Source organism: Microcaecilia unicolor, chromosome 9 (assembly GCF_901765095.1).
Source record: "Microcaecilia unicolor chromosome 9, aMicUni1.1, whole genome shotgun sequence".
Lineage (NCBI taxonomy): Eukaryota > Metazoa > Chordata > Amphibia > Gymnophiona > Siphonopidae > Microcaecilia > Microcaecilia unicolor.
The window spans coordinates 87,482,497-87,507,046 of NC_044039.1; the positions used below are offsets into that span (position 1 = coordinate 87,482,497).

The 24,550-nt window shown below is 48.1% G+C and overlaps 1 protein-coding gene across 3 annotated transcripts in view; it reads right to left on the minus strand.

Annotated features, from left to right (window-relative positions):
- Positions 1 to 24,550, minus strand: part of FMN1 (formin 1) — a 169,348-nt gene that overhangs the window by 15,269 nt on the left and 129,529 nt on the right. For 2 of the 3 annotated variants that reach the window (XM_030214200.1, XM_030214199.1), the window contains one exon: positions 3,038 to 3,089. In XM_030214200.1, the coding sequence (XP_030070060.1) occupies positions 3,038 to 3,089 (52 nt within the window). The remainder of the gene's footprint in view (positions 1 to 3,037; positions 3,090 to 24,550) is intronic. The other variant, XM_030214201.1, reaches the window with a different exon arrangement.

The following is a 24,550-nucleotide window of genomic DNA, read 5'->3' on the forward strand; positions in this document are numbered from 1 at the left end:
GTTCTGAGAGAAGAGGACATTTCTCTGGTAAGGGAACATTATTTTGTTTTGTGCTTTGGGAACTTAAAGATTGGGGTTTAAAGGAGGAATTGTAGGTTAGTGATAGGCAGAATAAAAATATAATAAAAGCAAACTTTATCAACTAATCTCCATACTCTTTCCCTCTTAGTTTTAAAACTTGAACTTTGTACCACAGTATTAACAGATAGCCTCTAGAAGGCACTGCAGGACCTAGTTTAATCTTAGTGGGGAAAGAAAAAAAAAAAAGAGAAAAAAAGCAAGCATTATTAACTAGTTTCAATAGTGTACAACCCTTTCCTCATAGTTTTAAACTGAAATTTTCTCTACAAGTAGACACTTTTCCCATAGTTTTAAACTGAAACTTTTTCTAGAGGTAGAAACTTAACAGCCAAAGAACTTTAAAAGGACAGTAGGAAGGCTGAAATCCTGTTCTGACAGGCAGTTAATTTCTGTCATTTGGTTGCTGGAGAGGTTGCACTGCCACTGACCTCAACTAGTTGTTAAAGTATGAGGAAGTAGAATATTTGCAGAGGTTACTAAAGGCAACCTGATTACTGAGTAAGCTTGAAAGGGTCTGTCTGAAGCAGTCCCCTAAGATTCAAAACTATATAAAGAGGAAAGGTCCCACTTAACTTTCTTTCTGAGAAGTTCTGAGAGAAGAGGACATTTCTCTAGTAAGTGAACACTATTTTGCTTTGTGCTTTAGGAAAAGATTGGGGTTTAAAGGAGAAATTGCAAGTTAGTGATAGGTGAATAAAAATATATAAAAAAGCAAACTTTATCAACTAATCTCCATAGAACTGAAAAATGAACTTGTACAGCTACTGTTAGTAATATGCAATCTATCCCTAAAATCAGGTGTGGTACTGGAAGACTGGAGGGTAGCCAATGTTACGCCGATTTTAAAAAAGGTCCCAGAAGCGATCCGGGAAATTATAGACTGGTGAGTCTGACGTCGTACCGGGCAAAATGATAGAGGCTATTATTAAGAATAAAATTACAGAGCACATATAAAAACATGGGCTGATGAGAGCAAGTCAACACGGATTTAGTGAAGGGAAGTCTTGCCTCACCAATCTACTGCATTTTTTTGAGGGGGTGAACAAGCATGTGGACAATGGGGAGCCGGTGGATATTGTGTATCTGGATTTTCAAAAGGTGTTTGACAAAGTGTCTTATGAAAGACTCCTGGAGTCATGGGATCGGAGGTAGGGTATTACTATGGATTAAGAACTGGTTGAAAGATAGGAAGCAGAGAGTAGGATTGAATGGTCAGTATTCTCAATGGAGAAGGGTAGTTAGTGGGGTCCTGCAGGGGTCTGTGCTGGGACAGCTGCTTTTTAACATATTTATAAATGACCTTGAGATGGGAGTAACTAGTGAGGTAATTAAATTCGCAGATGACACAAAATTATTCAGGGTCGTCAAGTCGCAGGAGGAGTGTGAAAGATTACAGGAGGACCTCGCGAGACTGGAGGATTGGGCGTCCAAGAGGCAGATGAAGTTCAATGTTGACAAGTGCAAAGTGATACATGTGGGTAAGAGGAACTCGAATTACAGCTATGCCATGCAAGGTTCTGCATTAGGAGTCACAGACCTAGAAAGGGATCTGGGAGTTATTGTGGATAAGACGTTTAAAACTTCTGCTCAGTGTGCTGCGGTGGCTAAGAAAGCGCACAGAATGTTGGGTATTATTAGGAAAGGGATGAAAAACAAACACGAGGATGTTATAATGCCGTTGTATCGCTCCATGGTGTGACTGCACCTCGAATATTGTGTCCAATTCTGGTCGCCGCATCTCAAAAAAGATATAAAGGAATTGGAGAAGGTGCAGAGAAGGGCAATGAAAATGATAAAAGGGATGGAACGACTTCCTTATGAGGAAAGGCTGAGAAGGTTAGGGCTCTTCAGCTTGGAGAAAAGGCGGCTGAGGGGTGATATGATAAAAGTCTACAAGATAATGAGTGGAGTAGAACGAACAGATGTGAAGCGTTTGTTTACACTTTCAAACAACAATAGAACCAGGGGACACAAGACGAAGCTAGAATATGGTAGATATAAAATGAACAGGAGAAAGTTTTTCTTTACTCAGCGTGTAGTTGGACTCTGGAACTCGTTGCCGGAAAATGTAGTGACAGCATCTGGCCTTACGGAGTTTAAAGGGGTTTGGACAGATTCCTGAGGGAAAAGTCCATTGAACATTATTAAAAATTTTAAAAAAAAAAAAATTTTTTTTTGGGGGGGGAGGGGGTTGCCGGTTTCTTGAAGCCTGGATTGGCCGCTGTCAGAGACAGGATGCTGGGCTTGATGGACCGTTGGTCTTTTCCCAATATGGCAATGCTTATGTTCTCTTTTCCCCCTATTTTTAAAACTTGAACTTTGTACCACAGCATTAACAGATAGCCTCTAGAAGCAGTGCTTTTTTTGAGGGGGTACTGAGTATCGGCACCTTTTCCAGTGTCTGCTAAAATTGACCCATGGACCACAAGTTTTAATGAAAGAACTCAAGCTCAACACACCAATTCTGCCTTGTCATAGATTCTGTGACTGGTTGCAGGGGGCCTGGCTATTGTGGGTTGGGTCCCTCAGTGATCACCCCACCCCTGAAGGGTGGCCTAGCATTTGAGTACCGGCACCTTTTTTGCTAGAAAAATTGCACTGTCTAGAAGGCATTGCAGGACCTAGTTTAGTCTTCCAGGCAAGCTATAGCTACATGATACAGGGTCTACATTAGGAATCTCCACCCAGGAAAAGGATCTAGGTGTCGTTGTTGATATGTTGAAATCCTCTGCTCAGTGTGCAGCAGCAGCCAAGAAAGCAAAATAAGGATTTAAGAAAGGAATGGAGAATAAAACAGAGAATGTCACAATGCCTCTATCATACCATGGTACGAATACTGAGACTGGGAGCTGAGACGAGGAGGGTCAGAGGTCAGTGGGAAAGAAGTGCCTGCTGCCTGCATCTGCTTCCAGTCTCCAAAAGACCAAAGGGATAAAGCAAAGAGAAGAGCTCATACCTACTTCGTGCATCTTCCCAATGCTTTGTCTTCATCTTATTTTCTTCTTTAGCTGCAAAGACAAAACGTTCATATTACTGTCCTGTATAAATCCTAACAGTATTTGCCTCTCTAGTACAGGTGGGGTAATTTCTCTTTAGGACTTATACATTCTTCTTCAGTGCCCCCAGGGAAGGCCATTCCAAGAAAACTGCTTTCATTTTGTACATCAGCAGTCTGAAGTGGATTCTTAAATGCAGACTGTAAAGTTTACATGAATTTTGGTAAAACTACCATTTTTCTTTGAGAGTAATTTTAAAAAATGTCTTTTCCCTGTCTGTTTTACTTCAGAAAAGGGTTTAAAAAAAATAAAAATTGCGTGACCACATGAAAAGTATATATATGGAAAATGTGTGCCTACTTTTGCATGATTTGCATGTACGTGTTCAGGGAGAAGGAATTGTAGTTTGGGCAAGTACACATTTACATCCACTACAGGAACAAGTAGAAATGTATGCAGGATCCTGTTTGAAAAAGAATACAGATGCCTATGTTGCCTTTGTAAAACATACCAGTGAATCTTAAATCTATCCCCTGGGGGACTCCCAGCCAGTTAGCTTTCCAGGCCTTCTGCAATGAATATACATGAAAGAAAACAGCAATGAAGGCAGTACATACAAATCTATCCAGAAAACCTGACTGGCTAGCAATCCTCTAGGAGGGGTTTGGGAACCAATGAAAAAAGAGAAAAGGTTGAATTTGCTGCTGTGGGGAGGAAAAGTGCACTGGCTATTTACCTAGTAGGAAATTTTGTTTTAAACTTAGGAAAAGTTAATTTCAGTGTCTTTCTTTAAATTACTCTGATTATTTAACAAAGGTAGTTTAGCATTTAAAGTCTCTATTTAGTGTTTATTTATACAATCAGGTTAGAGCACAGCTAGCAGTTGAGTATTTTCAGATAAATCCAGGTTAGAGCACTAACATAAATCTCTGCTAGTGTTTCATATAAAAGCAGTTTTAGAGCATATTTAGAGCTTAAAGTCTATTTCTTCATATAAAATCAGGTTAGGGCACAGATAGCAGTTAACGTAAGTCTCTCAGAGTTTCATTCTCTCCTCCACCCCAAACTCCCAAATCCTACCCACTCCAGGACTAATGTTTGATTTATAGACATCTAAGTCAATTAGGAGGATAGAAGGTTTAATTAGGGCATCAACAATGGCCCATAATTAGCGCTTAGCTGGAAGGTTACTCCCCTGTGGTAGTACCGCATGACTACTGCTAAGGGGTCATCATAGCCATTTTGAACCCACAGCCAAGATGAAGCAAGAGCAGGAGGGGGACCACTCCTGCCCCATCCTACTGGACTACCAGGGAACACCTCTGACAGGAGGTCTATTACACCCAATTGACTAATTCGGCTCCAACCCTCGTCATCTCTTCGCCACCCTTAACTCCCTCCTCAAAGTGCCCTCTGCTCCCCCCCCCACTCTCTCCTCAATCACTAGCTGACTACTTCCGTGACAAGGTGCAGAAGATCAACCTCCAATTCACTACCAAGCCACCTCCTCCTCTTCACCCTTTAACCCACTCCCTCAACCAACCAACCCAGGCCTCCTTCTCCTCTTTTCCTGATATCACCGAGGAGAAAACCGCCCACCTTCTTTCCTCCTCGAAATGCACCACCTGTTCCTCTGATCCCATCTCCACCAACTTACTAAACACCATCTCTCCTACTGTCACTCACCCCCCATCTGTCATATCCTCAACCTCTCTCTCTCCACTGCAACTGTCCCTGACACCTTCAAGCATGCTGTAGTCACACCATTTCTCAAAAAACCATCACTAGACCCTACCTGTCCTTCCAACTACCGCCCCATCTCCTTCCTACCCTTCCTCCTCTCCAAGATACTTGAACGCGCCATTCACAGCCGCTGCCTTGATTTTCTCTCCTCTCATGCCATCCTCGATCCGCTTCAATTCGGTTTTCGCCCTCTACAATCGACAGAAATGGCACTCACTAAAGTCTGTAATGACCTGTTCCTTGCCAAATCCAAAGGTCACTACTCCATCCTCATCCTCCTCGACCTATCCGCCGCTCTTGACACTGTCAATCATAATTTACTTCTTGCTGCACTATCCTTATTTGGGTTCCAGGGCTCTGTCCTCTCCTGGTTCTCCTCTTATCTCTCCCACCGTACCTTCAGAGTACATTCTCATGGATCTTCCTCCACCCCCATCCCGCTCTCTGTTGGAGTTCCTCAGGGATCTGTCCTTGGACCCCTTCTTTTTTCAATCTACACCTCTTCCCTGGGCTCGCTGATCTCATCTCATGGTTTCCAATACCATCTTTATGCTGATGACACCCAGCTTTACCTCTCCACACCAGAAATCACTGCGGAAACCCAGGCTAAAGTATCAGCCTGCTTATCCGACATTGCTGCCTGGATGTCTAACTGCCACCTGAAACTGAACATGGCCAAGACCGAGCTCATTGTCTTTCCATCCAAACCCACTTCTCCTCTCCCTCCACTCTCTATTTCAGTCGACAACACCCTCATCCTCCCCGTCTCATCTGCCCGCAACCTCAAAGTCATCTTCAACTCCTCCTTCTCTGCCCATATCCAGCAGACAGCCAAGACCTGTCGCTTCTTTCTCTATAACATCAACAAAATTCGCCCCTTCCTCTCCGAGCACACCAACCGAACTCTCATCCACTCTCTCATCACCTCTCGCCTTGATTACTGCAACCTACTCCTCACTGGCCTCTCACTTAACCATCTATCCCCCCTTCAATCCGTTCATAACTCTGCAGCCTGTCTTATCTTCCGCCTAGACCGATATGCTCATATCACCCCTCTCCTCAAGTCACTTCACTGGCTTCCGATCAGGTACCGCATACAGTTCAAGCTTCTCCTACTAACCTACAAATGCACTCAATCTGCAGCCCCTCATTACCTCTCTACCCTCATCTCCCCTTACGCTCCTACCCGTAACCTCCGCTCACAGGACAAATCCCTCCTCTCAGTACCCTTCTCCACCACCGCCAACTCCAGGCTCCGCCCTTTCTGCCTCGCCTCACCCTATGCTTGGAATAAACTCCCTGAGCCCATACGCCAAGCCCCCTCCCTGTCCATCTTCAAATCCTTGCTCAAAGCTCACCTCTTCAATGTCGCTTTTGGCACCTAACCATTGAACCTCTATCCAAGAAATCTAGACTGCCCCCAATTTGATTGACTGCACTTTTTTGTCCTTTAGATTGTAAGCTCCTTTGAGCAGGGACTGTCCTTCTTTGTTAGATTGTACAGCAATGCGTAACCCTGGTAGCGCTTTAGAAATGTTAAATAGTAGAAGTAGGTCTGAGGGTGAGGTGATCTGAGCAGCACGGTGGGGGGGGGGGGGGGGGGGGGGGGGAGGTTCCTCTTGGATCAAGGGATGGGAATCAGGGGGGAGCTTTCTTGTTGGTTCGGGGGGAGGTGTGGTCAGAGAACCTGTCATATGAGCTGTTTTAAGGCAGCTCATGTGACAGGCCCCTTTACCCAGGTCCCAGCCAATAAGGTCTTATTGGGACTCGCCACATATCAGCTGGGACCCAGATAAGTGCTGGTGGCTAAGCATGATTTTAAGGTTATATTTCTGAATACATACCAGACCAAACCTCTAAAATACTACCGGTACATCGATGACATTTTTATGATTTGGACGAAGGGGGAAGAAACTCTGAAACAATTTTACTATTCCTTCAATACATACCATCCTACAATCAGATTCAAAATTGACTACTCCCCAGAAAAAGTCAATTTTTTGGACACCACAGTCTCAATCAGTGATGGCTGTATACAAACATCTATATACAAGAAACCCACAGACAGATGCAGCTACCTCCACAACTCCAGCTTCCACTCTTCACATACAAAAAGATCCATTATTTACAGCCAAGCCACAAGATACCACCGTATCTGCTCGGACCCAGAGGATAGAGACAGACACCTTGAAACCCTGACTGCATCCTTCAAACAGAAAGGCTACAACCCCAAAATCTCCAAGAATATTGCCTCCTCCCTCAAAACACCCAGGGAAAATCTGCTACAGTACAAAGAAAAAAAAGCCACAGACAGAATTCCCCTTGTAGTGACATACATAGTAACATAGTAGATGACGGCAGAAAAAGACCTGCATGGTCCATCCAGTCTGCCCTTGAATTTGTACCTGTCCTTTTCAGGGCACAGACCATATAAGTCTGCCCAGCAGTATTTCCAGCCTCCCATCACCGGCTCTGGTACAGACCGTATAAGTCTGCCCTCCCCTATCCTCGCCTCCCAACCACCACCCCCTCTTCCCCCCACCTGCTCCGCCACCCAATTTCAGCTAAGCTTCTGAGGATCCATTCCTTCTGCACAGGATTCCTCTATGCATATCCCACGCATGTTTGAACTCCGTTACCGTTTTCATCTCCACCACCTCCCGCGGGAGGGCATTCCAAGCGTCTACCACCCTCTCCGTGAAAAAATACTTCCTGACATCTTTCCTGAGTCTGCCCCCCTTCAACCTCATTTCATGTCCTCTCGTTCTACCGCCTTCCCATCTCCGGAAAAGATTCGTTTGCGGATTAATACCTTTCAAATATTTGAACGTCTGTATCATATCACCCCTGTTCCTCCTTTCCTCCAGGGTGTACATGTTCAGGTCAGCAAGCCTCTCTTCATACGTCTTGGAATGTAAATCTCATACCATCCTCGTAGCTTTTCTTTGCACCGCTTCCATTTTTTTTTAACATCCTTCGCAAGATACGGCCTCCAAAACTGAACACAATACTCCAGGTGGGGCCTCACCAAAATCTTATACAGGGGCATTAAAACCTCCTTTCTTCTGCTGGTCACTCCTCTCTCTATACAGCCTAGCAATCTTCTAGCTACGGCCACCGCCTTGTCGCACTTTCGTCGCCTTCAGGTCCTCAGATACTATCACCCCAAGATCCCTCTCCCCGTCCGTGCCTATCAGACTCTCCCCGCCTAACACATACGTCTCCCTTGGATTTCTACTCCCTAAGTGCATCACTTTGCATTTCTTTGCATTGAATTTTAATTGCCAAACATTAGACCATTCTTCTAGCTTCTTCAGATCTTTTTTCATGTTTTCCACTCCCTCCGGGGTGTGCACTCTGTTGGAAATCTTGGTGTCATCCGCAAAAAGGCAAACTTTACTTTGTAACCCTTCGGCAATGTCACTCACAAATATATTGAACAGAATCGGCCCCAGCACCGATCCCTGAGGCACTCCACTACTCACCTTTCCCTCCTCCGAGCGAACTCCATTCACCACCACCCTCTGGCGTCTGTCCGTCAACCAGTTCCTAATCCAGTTCACCACTTCAGGTCCTATCTTCAGGCCATCTAGTTTATTTAAGAGCCTCCTGTGGGGAACCGTGTCAAAAGCCTTGCTGAAATCTAAGTAGATGACGTGCATAGCACGTCCTTGATTTAATTCTCCTGTCACCCAGTCAAAGAATTCAATGAGATTCGTTTGGCACGATTTCCCTTTGGTGAAACCATGTTGTCTCAGATCTTGCAACTTATTGGCTTCCAGGAAATTCACTATCCTTTCCTTCAGCATGGCTTCCATTACTTTTCCAATAACCGAAGTGAGGCTTACCGGCCTGTAGTTTCCAGCTTCTTCCCTATCCCCACTTTTGTGAAGAGGGACCACCTCCGCCATTCTCCAATCCCTCGGAAACCTCTCCCGTCTCCAAGGATTTATTAAACAAGTCTTTAAGAGGACCCACCAGAACCTCTCTGAGCTCCCTCAGTATTCTGGGGTGGATCCCGTCCGGCCCCATGGCTTTGTCCACCTTTAGCTTTCCAAGTTGTTGATACACACTCTCTTCTGTGAACGGTGCTCTATCCACCTCATTCTCAGGTGTACTTTTGCCAGTCCCTCTCGGTCCTTCCCCTACAACCCAGAGCTGGAGAAACTGAGGAAAATCATAAGAGACCTACAGCCACTACTTCAGGAAGATGAATTACTGAAAGAGATATTCCCATCCCCACCAGTGCTGGCCTTCCGACAGCCACCAAATTTAAAACATAAGCTGATCAGAAGTAAACTTCCAACACAGACAGAAAAAGAAAAGGGCACGTTTCCGTGTAACACAGCTAGCTGCAAACTATGCCAAAACATTTCACAAGACCCCACAGTCATTCACAAAGGAAAAATATTCAACATAAAGGACTATTTTACTTGCTCATCTTCCAATGTGGTATATATAATTCAGTGTAAAAAATGTAACGAAGGATGCTATATTGGAGAAACAGGCCAGATGCTTAAGACAAGATTCAATCTGCACAGACATCACATGAAAATAGCCGGTGCCAGTCAGGCCCCCCACCCCTGTGGCCCAACACTTCACAAGACCAGAACACGGCACCAGTGATTTCACAGTAAGAATACTGAAAGGTAATTTTAAAACAATACAGGAACGCAGGGCCGTGCTAACCCACTCAGCAGGGTAAGCATGGCAGGGGGGCGCCTGCCTTTCAGGGGCGCCGCCGCCGGCCGAGTCAATTAAAAAATATAAATGTAAACCTCACCTCTCTCGCGTAGTCGCGTTGGCGCCTATATGCACATGCGCCGCTGCTGGCTCTGGTTGCTGCCTTCCCGTGCGCAGCGCTGCCTCGTTCCATTGGTGACTGTTAGCATCGCCCCCCAGCTCTTCAACGCTTGCGCTTGGAGCCTCGCAGGCAGTCCAACTCTGGAGGACTTTGGGGGGGGGGGGCATAGGCGCCCCGTATAAGAGGCTTGGGGAGGCTAGCCCGCCACTTCCCCGCCCCCCCGCCGCCCTCCGTACCTTTAAATATTATATTTTTGCTGAAGTTGCGGGCAGCACCGACATTGAAGGCATCAGCAGGCTCATCGCGCTTCCAGCAGCCTTCCCTCGCAAGTCGGATGATGGCTCCGCCCTCATAGAAACAGGAAATACGTCAGAAGGGGGCGGAGCCATCATCCGACTTGCGAGGGAAGGCTGCTGGAAGCGCGATGAGCCTGCTGATGCCTTCAATGCCGGTGCTGCCCGCGACTTCAGCAAAAATATAATATTTAAAGGTACGGCGGCGTGGGGGGGGGGGGTGCAGGAAGGAAACAAGGGCAGACGGGAGAGGAGAGGAGGGTCGCTGCACATGGTGGAAGAAGGGGAGAGGAGAGGGCAGGGGAAAGGAGGGTTGCTGGACATGGGTAGATGGAGGGAAGGGGAGAGGAGGGTTGCTGCACATGGTGGATGAAGGGGAAAGGAGAGGGCAGGGGAGAGGAGGGTTGCTGGACATGGGAGAGGAGGGTTGCTGGACATGGGTAGATGGAGGGAAGGGGAGAGGAGGGTTGCTGCACATGGTGGAAGAAGGGGAGAGGAGAGGGCAGGGGAAAGGAGGGTTGCTGGACATGGGTAGATGGAGGGAAGGGGAGAGGAGGGTTGCTGCACATGGTGGATGAAGGGGAAAGGAGAGGGCAGGGGAGAGGAGGGTTGCTGGGCATGGGAGAGGAGGGTTGCTGGACATGGGGAGAGGAGGGTTGCTGCACATGGTGGATGAAGGGGAAAGGAGAGGGCAGGGGAGAGGAGGGTTGCTGGACATGGGAGAGGAGGGTTGCTGGACATGGGGAGAGGAGGGTTGCTGCACATGGTGGAAGAAGGGGAGAGGAGAGAGCAGGGGAGAGGAGGGTTGCTGCACATGGGTAGATGGAGGGAAGGGGAGAGGAGGGTTGCTGCACATGGTGGATGAAGGGGAAAGGAGAGGGCAGGGGAGAGGAGGGTTGCTGGACATGGGTAGATGGAGGGAAGGGGAGAGGAGGGTTGCTGCACATGGTGGAAGAAGGGGAGAGGAGAGGGCAGGGGAAAGGAGGGTTGCTAGACATGGGTAGATGGAGGGAAGGGGAGAGGAGGGTTGCTGCACATGGTGGATGAAGGGGAAAGGAGAGGGCAGGGGAGAGGAGGGTTGCTGGACATGGGTGGATGGAGGGAAGGGGAGAGGAGGGTTGCTGCACATGGTGGATGAAGGGGAAAGGAGAGGGCAGGGGAGAGGAGGGTTGCTGGATGCTGGACATGGGTAGATGGAGGTAAGGGGAGAGGAGGGTTGCTGCACATGGGAGAGGAGGGTTGCTGGACATGGGGAGAGGAGGGTTGCTGCACATGGTGGATGAAGGGGAGAGGAGAGGGCAGGGGAGAGGAGGGTTGCTGGACATGGGTGGATGGAAGGGAGAGGAGGGTTGCTGCACATGGTGGATGAAGGGGAGAGGAGAGGGCAGGGGAGAAGAGAGTTGCTGGACATGGGTGGATGGAGGGGAGGGTGGAGTGAGGAAGGAGATGAGATGATGGAAAAGGAAGAGAGTAGAAAAACTGCACATGGATGAAGAAAATAGGCAAAAGCTGGATCCACTGGACAGTCAAGTTTGCAGAGGACAAGAAATGAAGAAGAAAGGCGGAAAGTAAACAAATAAGGAAGCCCTGGAAACGAAGTTAAGAGGACAGATAGCAGCAGAATCGGATACTGGGCCAGCACAATCAGAAAAACAAAGTCACCAGACAACAAAGGTAGAAAAGATCATTTTATTTTCATTATAGTGTTTGGAATATGTCCACTTTGAGAATTAGGTGTTCAACATTAAAAGTTTATTTACTTATTTATGACATTTTATCCCACATTAAACATGAATTAGGATGTTTTGTGGCTCTACATGAGAATTGTGATATTATGATCCCTTGTTTCAATATTGTTGACGGTCTGCATTTTCCGTATGGGTGGTATATTGGTGTATTAGTTTCTGCCCAGTGTAATATTTATGGTACAGTAAGGTTCAGAGTGTGTTTTTGCACAAAGTTGTGCATAGTGTTTTGCTGTTCAGCGATTGTGGTTAGTATATGCTTTGAGCAACCACTTTATTCTTTGACATATGATACATAACTAATATCTAAATTTAATAAAAGGTATTAATTGTGACATTTATTTATTTTTTTCTGTGTGTGATCAGACAATTATGGATTTAAGCTCCACCCTAGCCCCACCCCTAACCCCGCCCCTTTAGCCTCCCCAAACAGTTGGGCCACCGACCGCCTATGGGGGGAGGGGTGTTGTCGAGCCGAGTGCCGACGCCACGTTAGTGCTGCCCTACAGGAGAGAGGATAGGCGAGCCGGCACCGCGCTGCTTGGATCCGCTGCTGTTCTGTAGCAGTGGCGTGGACTGGACATCATTGGTAAGGTTTTGCCTGCCCTTGTTGTTGTACTTTTCATTATAATGGCTGCTGGCTGGCGTGGCGTGGTGGGCCTACTTTAAGTACATTTGAGGCTGCAGGTTGGGTGGGGGAACTGGAACCACCAGGCCAGCTGGGGAAGAAGAAAAGAAAGACAAGGCAGGCAAGGAAATTTCTGTGGGGGGGGGGGGGGGGGGTGGAGAACAAGCTAGAATCAGGGAGGAATGAAGGAGGGGAGAGTAAGGGCAGGAAAGGAAAATAAGAACTGATGGAACAGAAAGGCAAAGAGAAAGATTGGAAAAACAAGGAGGAAATTTCTGTGGGGGGGGGGGGGGGGGGGGGGGGGAGACCAAGGCAGGAGGAAAGGAACAAGGAAGATAAGCTGATGAGTAATAAAATGGATTTTAAATGATAAGCAGTAGTCATCTGCTATAGAGAGATTCTATTCGACATGAGGTTTGAAGTGGTAGTGCTTAAATATAGGTAGCAAGAAGGGTAATCAATCATGTGATAGGCTTTCGGTTTTGTATAGTACTACTACTATTTAACATTTCTAAAGCGCTACTATGGTTATGCAGCAATGTACAAGTTAACAAAGAAGGACAGTCCCTGCTCAAAGGAGCTTACAATCTTAAGGGACAAGAATGCAGTCAATCAAATTGGGGCAATCTGGGTTTCCTGGTTAGTCCAATGGTTAGGTGCCGAAAGCAACATTGAAGAGGTGGGCTTTAAGCAAGGATTTGAAGATGGGGAGGGATAGATCCTGTGTAGTGTTATTATTTAGTGTTTAAGATGGATGATTACGGTATGCCTTCTTGAAAAGATCTGCACTCCATCTTTCAGCTCCTATTTCCTTTGCATCTTGTGCCAAACTGGTGGGGGGGGGGGGGGGGGGGGGGGCGCCAACTGATAGTCTGCAGGGGGGCACCAGAGACCTTTGAAATAAGAATGACTGAATATTTTGACACCCAACAAACAGGACTTAATAAGGATCTGGGTTTTCTAACTCATTATAAAACATAAAGCTGTATTTCTCTGTTTATTACCCTCCTCTCACCTACCAACACCCATTCTGTTGGAATATCAATGAAATGCTTTGATGTCCCCATGCATACCCCCACCCTCCCACTCTGTCAGACTGTCAAAGTAATGCTTTGATGTTTCTCTCATATATACTATCTGCTACCACATTTGCTTATTTCCGATCTGAGGAAAAAGGGCAACCTTTGAAAGCTAATCAAGAAATGTATTAAGTTATGTCCAATAAAAAAGGTATCATCTTATTTTCTTTTCCACGTTTTATTTTGTTTGATTTCTTTTGATAACCTTTAAGAGTGGACTAACACGGCTACCACACCTCTCTATTTAAGGTTATATGTGAAACTAATGGTCCCCCCCACCACCCATTCATAGAGAGGAATATTAGAGGTTAAATATTAGTATACTAAATAAGATGGAAAATGACTAAATGCTGTCTTTACCAGATGCAGGAAACTTTTATTAGACATAAACATGTTTGGAAGAGAACAGGGAAGTGAATGCGATGCATGCAGATGTCTGAGCATATAGATGATGTATGGACTAATGTATGATAGTTTTGCATTCCTATAAATGTTAGATTTTTACTGGAACAAAAAAAGGAACACTGGGCCTCCACGAAAGAGATAATTGCCGTCCTTTATTGAGAGCGAGACCTGACACGGGCCGTGTTTCAGACAGGGGCGTATCTGCGTGGGGCCTCAGGGGCCTGGGCCCCCGCAGATTTTGCCCTGGCCCCCCCTACCGCCATCAACCCTCCCCCGTGCCCGTTCTTACTTTTGCTGGCGGGGGACCCCAACCCCCGCCAGCCGAGGTCTGCTTCCACCTGCCGCTGCCTTCAAAACTTCTTCTTCAGCCGGCGGGGGACCCCAAACCCCCGCCAGCCGCCCCGCGCTGTTTAAATTCATCTTCGGCCTCCGTGGCCGTGCTGCTGGGATAGGCGGCGCTGTTGAAATCCACTTCGGAGTCTGACGTCGTTGTACGTTGTACGTGCTGCGACGTCAGACTCCGAAGTGGATTTCAACAGCGCCGCCTATCCCAGCAGCACGGCCACGGAGGCCGAAGATGAATTTTAAACAGCGCGGGGCGGCTGGCGGGGGTTTGGGGTCCCCCGCCGGCTGAAGAAGAAGGTTTGAAGGCAGCGGCAGGTGGAAGCAGACCTCGGCTGGCGGGGGTTGGGGTCCCCCGCCAGCAAAAGTAAGAACGGCAGCGGGGGAGGGTTGGCGGCGGGAGGGGGGTGGAGAGACTAAGTCATTGGTGGCGGTGGGGGCTCGGCGGCGGGGGGGGGCGGCGGGGGGGGGGGGCGCTAAAATGTGCCCCCTCCCTCTGGCTCTGGCCCCCCCTACCGCCGGAGTCCAGATACGCCCCTGGTTTCAGATTTTTACTGGAACCACTAGCGGTTTTGGTACCCTGAATCCCCTGAACTTGAAGATGTATGGAATAATATATGATAGTTCTGCATTCCTATAAATGTACTTTCCATTTGCTGTTGCTTTGAATCAGAGAGTTCCGGCACTATCCTTTTACGTTCCATTGCTCCTGCAGTGAAACTGGAATCTTGATAAGCCTTTTCCTCTGCAAAATATTTATTTGTTACATTTGTATCCCACATTTTCCCACCTATTTGCAGGCTCAATGTGGCTTACATAGTACCATAAAGGCGTTCGCCAATTCTGCTATGAACAAATACAGTAATGTTGTGGTAGAATACAGTTCGTGTGTACAGACACATTAGAGAATCGTAGAGTGGAAGAGTTATATGTCCATTACGAGCTTTGGTTTTGTTGTGTTGCCGGGTACAGGCATTTAAGTTGGGTCGTAAGGGTAAGCCTTTTTGAACAGGTTAGTTTTTAATGATTTCCGGAAGTTTAGGTGATCATAAGTTATTTTCACGGCTTTGGTAATGCGTTCCATAGTTGTGTACTTATGTACGAAAAGCTGGATGCATAGGTTGATTTGTATTTGAGTCCTTTGCAGTTTGGGTAGTGGAGATTTAGGTATGTTCGTGTTGATCCTGTTGTGTTTCTGGTTGGTAGGTCTATGAGGTCTGTCATGTATCCTGGGGCTTCGCCGTAGATAATTTTATGAACCAGGGTGCAGATTTTGAAAGCAATACGTTCTTTGATTGGGAGCCAGTGCAGTTTTTCTCGGAAGGGTTTGAATTTTTCCAACCACTTTCAAGTCGCTGTATGGTGAGCTCACAACTTCAAGAAATGGGGGACGGAGCTCTATGCGTATACATCCATCTGTGCCGACGATGTCACTTTCTCTCCAACTAAGTGCCTTTTAGCTCCTGATTTTAGTCACTGTATTTATTACTTTATAGTTCCTAACAAATAGAAGGTGCTGCTTGGATACAGTACTTAGTTCTTCTTCATCCCCAAATCACACCATATGCTCCCTTACCCAGTGTCAACTTTTCTTCCACACATCCCCTAACTTTGCCTCTCCTAGCTCATCTCTCTTTTCTCATGTCCCGTTACCCTCTGTTGCCTCCAGCTTCCCCCCCACCCCGCCACAGGTACCCCCTTTTCTCCTTCCACTTTATCTCCACGTCCATGCATTCTGTACTAATCTTGGGCTCTCTCTCTCCCATTTTTCCTTATCCTCTAGCTCTCCCCCAATAGTTTCCTTCCTTATCTTCTGTCCCCAAACTCCATTTCTCCTGACTGGCACTATCGTTGTTGGAACCGCTATGTGGATAATGATGAAGAAAAGCAAATTTGCTAAATAGATACTTCTGTTTTCACAGAAGAAAATCCTGGAGAAGGACTGCGATGGACTGGAAAAAGTACAAATGAGATTGAAGTGGATAGAGCACCGTTCACGGAAGAGAGTGTGTATGAACAACTTGAAAAACCAAAGGTGGACAAAGCCATGGGACCGGATGGGATCCACCCTAGGATATTGAGGGAGCTCAGAGAGGTTCTGGCGGGTCCTCTTAAAGATTTGTTTAATATATCCTTGCAGACGGGAGAGGTTCCGAGGGATTGGAGAACAGCGGATGTGGTCCCTCTTCACAAAAGTCGTGATAGGGAAGAAGCTGGAAACTATAGGCCGGTAAGCCTCACTTCGGTTATTGGAAAAGTAATGGAAGCGATGCTGAAGGAAAGGATAGTGAATTTCCTGGAAGCCAATAAGTTGCAAGATCTGAGACAACATGGTTTTACCAAAGGGAAATCGTGCCAAACGAATCTCATTGAATTCTTTGATTGGGTGACAGGAGAATTGAATCAGGGACGAGCTATGGACGTAATCTACTTAGATTTCAGCAAAGCTTTTGACACGGTTCCCCACAGGAGGCTCTTAAATAAACTGGATGGGCTGAAGATAGGACCCGAAGTGGTGAACTGGATTAGGAACTGGTTGACGGACAGACGCCAGAGGGTGGTGGTGAATGGAATTCGCTCGGAGGAGCGAAAGGTGAGTAGTGGAGTGCCTCAAGGATCGGTGCTGGGGCCGATTCTGTTCAATATATTTGTGAGTGACATTGCTGAAGAGTTAGAAGGTAAAGTTTGCCTATTTGCGGATGATACTAAGATCTGTAACAGAGTGGACACCCCGGAGGGAGTGGAAAACATGAAAAAGGACCTACGGAAGCAAGAAGAATGGTCTAAGGTTTGGCAATTAAAATTCAATGCGAAGAAATGCAAAGTGATGCACTTAGGGAGTAGAAATCCATGGGAGACGTATGTGTTAGGCGGGGAGAGTCTGATAGGTACGGATGGGGAGAGGGATCTTGGGGTGATAGTATCTGAGGATTTGAAGGCGACGAAACAGTGTGACAAGGGGGGCAGACTCAAGAAAAATGTCAGGAAGTATTTTTTCACGGAGAGAGTAGTGGATGCTTAGAATGCTCTCCCGTGGGAGGTGGTGGAAACGAAAACGGTAACGGAATTCAAACATGCGTGGGATAAACATAAAGGAATCCTGCTCAGAAGGAATGGATCCTAAAGAGCTTAGACGAGATTGGGTGGCAAAGCCGGTGACGGGAGACGGAGATGGTGCTGGGCAGACTTATACGATCTGTGCCAGAGCCGGTGGTGGGAGGCGGGACTGGTGGTTTGGAGGCGGGGATAGTGCTGGGCAGACTTATACGGTCTGTGCCAGAACCGGTGATGGGAGGCGGGGATAGTGCTGGGCAGACTTATATGGTTTGTGCCCTGAAAAGGACAGGTACAAATCAAGGTAAGTTATACACAAAAAGTAGCACATGTGAGTTTGTCTTGTTGGGCAGACTGGATGGACCGTGCAGGTCTTTTTCTGCCGTCATCTACAGACTGCCAAGACCTGTCGCTTCTTCCTCCTCAATATCAGCAAAATTCGCCCTTTCCTCTCTGAGCATACCACCAGAACTCTCGTCCACGCTCTCATTACCTCTCGCCTCGATTACTGCAACTTACTCCTCACCGGCCTCCCACTCTGCCATCTATCCCCCCTTCAATCCATTCAGAACGCTGCTGCACGTCTTATATTCCACCAAAACCGTTATACTCACACCACCCCTCTCCTCAAATCACTTTATTGGCTTCCGATCAGATATCGCATACAATTCAAGCTCCTCCTCCTTACCTATAAATGCACTCAGGCCGCGGCTCCTCACTACCTCTCCACCCTCATCTCCCCCTATGTTCCCGCCCGCAACCTCCGCTCACAGGACAAAGCCCTTCTCTCAGTACCCTTCTCCACTACTGCCAACTCCAGGCTCCGCTCATTCTGCCTTGCCTCACCCTACGCCTGGAATAATCTTCCTTTACCCATACGCCAGGCCCCCTCCCTACCCATCTTCAAATCTCTGCTTAAAACTCACCTCTTCAATGCTGCCTTCGGCGCCTAACCGCTCGAGAAATATAAAATACCCCAATCTATCCACCCTATCAGATTAACTGTTCACTCGTCCTCTAGATTGTTCACTTGTCCTTAGTTTGTTCTCTTGTCGTTTAGATTGTAAGCTCTTTGAGCAGGGACTGTCCTTCTATGTTTGAATTGTACAGCGCTGCGTAACCCTAGTAGCGCTTTAGAAATGATTGTTGTTGTTGTTGTTGTTATGTTACTATGAAATAGAGCTGCAGCCACGGCTTTCCTGCATGTCGAGGCTGTGCCAACAGGTCATCAACATGGTCCTTAAAATTCTTGTTCTCAAGTCTTGTGAGAGCAGCACAGGGTTTCCTGCACCATGCTGATTGCAAGCTAGAAGCGCTATATGGTGTAGATAAGCGTGTGCAGCTGCTGCACTTGAACCAGGTAGTCACCTTCACTCCTCAAGGCAAATTCTGAGTGGGGCAAGATAAATTTTGTGCCCTGGGGAAATCCTGCACAAATTCTGTAATGCACAGTTGTGTAGAATTTGCCCAGGAGTAGAAAATGGAGAGCTAAAGAGACATGTAGGACATGAAGAAATCATTGATTTGTCATTATGATACTTGCACCAGGAAATCAATAACCATGCTAGGTGTTGTAAAAGGTGCTACTACTATATTATTGCATGTTCAAATGCATTCATGGATGTTATCTACTGCAGGTCCTATTTTATGCAATAGGACCTATTTACTAATAATGCATGTTAACTGCTGTATGGCATGCTAACACAGTAAGACTCTTTAATAAATCTAGCTCTTAAGGCAAGATAGAGCACTGCCTCAGAGAAAAAGAAGAAGCATGAGGAGTCATGATAAATCCAGTCACTGCAGTAACTTTATACATTTTACAAAAACATAAAACGCCAGTGGACATGATAGAAAACTGTAAAACAGAATTTAGAAAATGAAAGAATTATTTCTTAAGGTTGTAGGAATTTCTGCAGGCATAGGGTGAATGGGAAAATTAGGTTCTTACCATGATAATTTTCTTTCCTTTAGTCATAGCAGATGAAGCCATTATGTATGGGTTGTGTCCATCAACCAACAGGGGGAGATAGAGAGCACTCAACTTTTCCCAGTGCCTCATGGCCAGCTAGCTCCACTGCCTCTTCAGTATTTGAAGCTTCCAAAGCAGTATGGCAAACCGCAATGGGAATAACATGAACTTTCCTCACAGCGAACAATGGCCCCTTAACAAGGGCATAAACTTAAAAAAGGAGGGAATGAACTCATCCTCCTGGAGGGAATAAACTCGTCCTCCACTTCGTATAAACGGAGGGAATACTTGCATCCTCCTGGAGGGAATAAACTCATCCTCCCAAAACATGAACTGGAGGGAATGAACATCCTCCTATAACTGGAACAAGAATCCTGAAGACTGTTTTCCGACTCCCCAAGGAAGGAATATAACTTCAGGAAACAAGAACAGCACCTAAAATCAGAATCACTGCAATACAGACAATCATACAGGGAGGGCTCATGGTTTCATCTGCTATGACTAAAGGAAAGAAAATTATCATGGTAAGAACCTAATTTTCCCTTCCTTGTCATCAGGCAGATGAAGCCATTACGTATGGGATCTAACAAAGCAATCCCTAAATAGGGTGTGAACAAGCCACACCACGCGCTAGCACCTGTGCTCCAAAACGCGCATCCCTCCTGGCAGCCACATCCAGCCTGTAATGTCAGGCGAAAGAGAGCTTAGAAGCCCCATGTTGCAGCACTGCAAATCTCATGAAGAGATAGTGCTCCAGTTTCCGCCCAGGAAGAGGAAATCGCTCTTGTGGAATGTGCCTTAAAGGCTTCAGGTGGAGCCCGGCCAGACAGCAGATATGCTGAAAAGATAGCTTCTTTGAGCCAACGGGCAATAGTGGCTTTAGACGCTGAAGACCCTTTGCGAGGACCTGCAAACAGCACAAAAAGATGATCAGAGGTCCTGAAAGAATTTGTAATTCGCAGATACTGCAACAGAGTCCTGCGCACATCCAAAAGGTGCAACTGCCCAAATGAACCTGGAAACTCCTCCTCAACAAAGGAGGGAAGAAAAACAGGCTAGTTTAGGTGAGACGCTGAAACCACCTTAGGCATGAAGGAAGGCACGGTCCGAACCGTGACCCCTGACCCTGAGAATTGCAGAAAAGGGTCTCTACAGGACAGCGCCTGGAGCTCTGACACCCGTCTCGCCGAGGTAATGGCCACTAAAAAGACGGCCTTCAGTGTCAAATCTTTCTCTGAAGCATGCCGAAGCGGTTCAAAGGGAGCCCCCTGAAGGGCCTTCAATACTAACCCCAGGTTCCAAGCTGGACAAGGTGCCCGCACGGGAGGACGGAGCCGAAGCACCCCTCTAAGAAACCGTGCCACATCTGGATGAGCAGCTAAGGACACGCCTTCAACCTTGCCACGCAGGGAGGCCAATGCTGCCACTTGCACCCGCAGGGAATTATAGGCCAAGCCTTTGTGTACACCATCCTGCAAAAAGTCCAGAATCGGCGAGACAGGAGCCCGCAACGGAGAAAGCGCTCTTGAAACACACCAGAACTTCAAACTGGCGCCAAATCCTGGCATAAGCCATGAAAGTGGAGCGCTTACGGGCCTGCAGGAGAGTGAAAATTACCTTATTTGAGTAGCCTTTATCTCTCAATTGCACCCTCTCAATCGCCATGCCATAAGACCAAAGCGGCAGGCCTCCTCCATGGCCACCGGACCCTGTGACAACAGGTGCGGAACCAGAGGTAACGGAAAGGGAGCCTCCAACAGCATCTGTCGGAGGTCCGCATACCAAGGCCTCCTGGGCCAATCCGGGGCGATGAGCAACACTTCTCCTGGATGCAGCCAAATCCGCAGGAGCACTCGCCCTATCAAGGGCCACGGAAGGAAGACATACAGCAAGCCCAGGGGCCAGGGTTGAGCCAAGGCATCCAACCCGGCAGCGCGAGGATCCCTCCGTCTGCTGAAGAAGCACGGGACTTTGGCATTGGAACTGGTCGCCATAAGATCCATCACTGGCTTGCCCCATTTGGCACATATCTGCAGGAATACATCGTCTGCTAGTTTCCACTCCGCTGGATCGATCTGATGCCTGCTTAGATAGTCGGCTTGCACGTTGCTCTGACCTGCAAAGTGAGCTGCTGACAGGGACTGTAGATGCAGCTCGGCCCAGTGGCAAATTTGTTCGGCCTGCGCGGCTAGAGCTCTGCACTGAGTGCCGCCTTGTCGATTTATGTAGGCCACTGCTGTCGTGTTGTCCGACATCACTCGGACAGCCAATCCTTCCAGGGTCACTTAAAAGGCCAGAAGAGCCAGAAACACCACTTTCAACTCCAGGCGGTTGATAGACCACTCCGACTCGTCGGGCGTCCACAGACCCTGGGCATGCTTCCCCTGGCAATGTGCGCCCCAGCCCTTCAGGCTGGCATCTGTCACCACTAGACACCAATCGGGGAGCGCCAGCGGCATTCCCCGCCGCAACATGCTGTCCGAGAGCCACCACTCCATACTGAGGCAGGCCACAGGGAACCAAGAAAGTCTGCACTGATAATCCTGAGATACTGGAGACCATCGTTGAAGTAGAGAATACTGTAGAGGTCTCAGGTGCACTCTCGCCCTTGGCACCACTTCCAAGGTGGCCGTCATCAATCCCAACAGCTGGATAATGTCCCAAGCCCGCGGGTGGGGCATCCTCAGGAGCAGACGGACCTGATTCTGAAGCTTGCATCGCCTTTGTTCGGGAAGAAACACATAGCCCGAGGCTGTGTCGAACCTGGCCCCCAAATATTCTAGAGATTGCGAGGGGCTCAGGTAACTTTTGGCCATATTGACGACCCAGCCCAGAGATTGAAGGACTGAAACCACTCTGGCTGTAGCTAGATGACTCTCTTTTTCTGAGTCTGCTCTGATAAGCCAGTCGTCTAGGTACGGGTGAACCCGGATACCCTCTCGCCTGAGAAAGGCAGCTACTAACACCATTACCTTGGAGAAGGTTCGGGGAGCTGTGGCGAGGCCAAAAGGCAAGGCCTGAAACTGGAAATGTTGTCCCAACACCGCAAACCGCAGAAGCTTCTGGTGCGGGGGCCAAATTGGTATGTGCAAGTAAGCTTCTTTCAGGTCCAGAGACGCGAGAAACTCTCCTGGCTGTACCGCTGCAATGACGGAGTGCAGGGTTGCCATGTGAAAATGCCGCACTCTTAAGGACTTGTTTAGCTCTTTTAAGTCTAGGATCGGGCGAAAAGACACGCCTTTTCGTGGCACCACAAAGTAAATGGAGTAGCGGCCTAGACCTTGTTCGGCGGGAGGCACCGGGGTCACAGCCCCTATCTGGCATGGACTGTGCAGAGTCTCCTCTACCGCCACCCGTTTGGCGGCAGAACCGCATCGGGACTCCACAAACATGTCTCTCACCGGGGCATCGAATTCTATTTGGTATCCGTCTCTGATCAGGTCCAAGACCCACTGATCTGCGGAGATTTTGGCCTACTCCTCGAAAAAGAGGGAAATTCTTCCTCCGATGACAGGAAACGAGGAGAGGGCCGGCGCACCATCATTGAGAGGGTTGCCCCTGAACTCCAGGCCTTGAACCGGCAGCTGCGGAACGTTTGTCCGAGCGAAAGGAGTTTCTCTGCTGAAAGCGGGCACGCAAAGTGAACCCAGCAGCACGCCCTGGGCAGTACCTTCTAGCTTCACGGAAGCGAGGTCTGTAAGAGGAGTGGACCGCCTGATCCTTAGAGGAAGGCTTCGGCCTATCTTCAGGCAAGCGCTGAGGTTTGGAATCCCCCAGGCCTTTAACAATGTTTTCTAGCTCCTCACCAAACAGGATAAGGCCTTGAAAGGGCAACTTCACCAACCTTTGCTTAGAGGCCATGTCCGCTGCCCAATGTCGTAGCCAAAGAGTGCAGCGAGCCGCCACTGCTACAGCCATTTGCTTAGCCGAAGCTCTGACCATATCATAAAGGGCGTCAGCCAAAAAGGACAAGGCCGACTCCATCCGCGGAGCCACTTCAGATAAGGTATCTGCTCCATCACCGGGCTGTTCTACTGCCTGCTGAAACCAAGTCAGGCAGGCTCTAGCAGCATAACAACTGCATGCAGATGCCCGAACAGTGAGACCTGCCAAATCAAAGGACCGCTTCAGAGCTGAATCAAGCCTGCGGTCTTGAACATCCTTCAGGGCAAGACCTCCTTCAACAGGGAGAGTAGTTCTCTTTGTCACAGCCGTGACCAGGGCATCCACTTCAGGCATTGCAAAACGAGCCAAATGTTCCTCACTCAGAGGGTATAATTGACCCATGGCCCTGGTAACCTTCAAAGGTCCCTCGGGGTCAGCCCATTGAGCCGAAATAAGCTCTTGGATGGAGTCATGCAAAGGAAAGGCTCGAGCAGGCTTTCTGGTGCTAGCCATCCTTGGAGTGGCTGTGCCACTCCCAGGATCTTCAATCGAGAGGGCTGTAAGGCATCTGAAATAAGCGCTGGCAGCTCCTCGCGGTGGAAAATCCTCACCGCAGAGGGATCATCAAGCTCCTGTGGCAATTCTGCACCCGACTCTGGCTCCTCAGCCCAAGAAGTTCTGCTAGACCCCTCAGAATCCTCATAGCCTGACCACAGGGGGGAAAAGGGGGGTGCGGCACACTCAGAAGGGGAATTAGCCCTTCTGCGTTTATCAGGAGGATAAGAAACAGGCAAAGCCAATTCCAAAAGGCCAGGATCCACCGGGGGGGGGGGGGGGGGGCAGGCAGAGGGTCCGAAGATCCCTGTGGAAGAGATCTTTTAAGCATGTATGCCCTATGCAGCATTAAAGCAAAATCAGGGGAGAAAACCGCTCCTTGACCGCCCGGATCCTGCCCAGGGCTATCAGCTCTATTATTAGCCTCACTCAGAGGACCCCCCCCCCCCCCGGATTCAGGGCTCTCCGTTGCAACGGAGGCCGCGCCATGTGGAAAATCCAAAATGGCGTCCGCTGCCAGCTCAGAGCGCGAAAGATCGCCGCTCGCCATGCTCGGGTCGGCTCTACCGTCTGTACAGCACGAATTACAGAGCCCCGTTGCTGATTTGCGCTTGCCACATTTAGAACAGCGCTTTACAGTCTTCACAGCCATCGCTGAAAATGGCGGTAAAATTCAAAAATGGCGGTTCACGCCAAAAACGTCCCGATCGCGAGCCCACCCCGGAGGAGTCAGAAAACACTCTTACCTCACTGGACCGAGTATCACAGCTCCGGTCCTGCAGAAGAATCTCAAGAAAAAAAAACCTCTTTTCCAAGATCGCTGCGCTAAAGCGCAACGTGACTTTAATTATTTATTTATTTTTAACGCTGTGAGGAAAGCAGAGGCAAAAGAGGTAAATAAAAACACTCCGGAGGCTCAGATAAGTGGGAAAGGCAGGGTAAGACGAATCAATGTGCCTGAATCCACT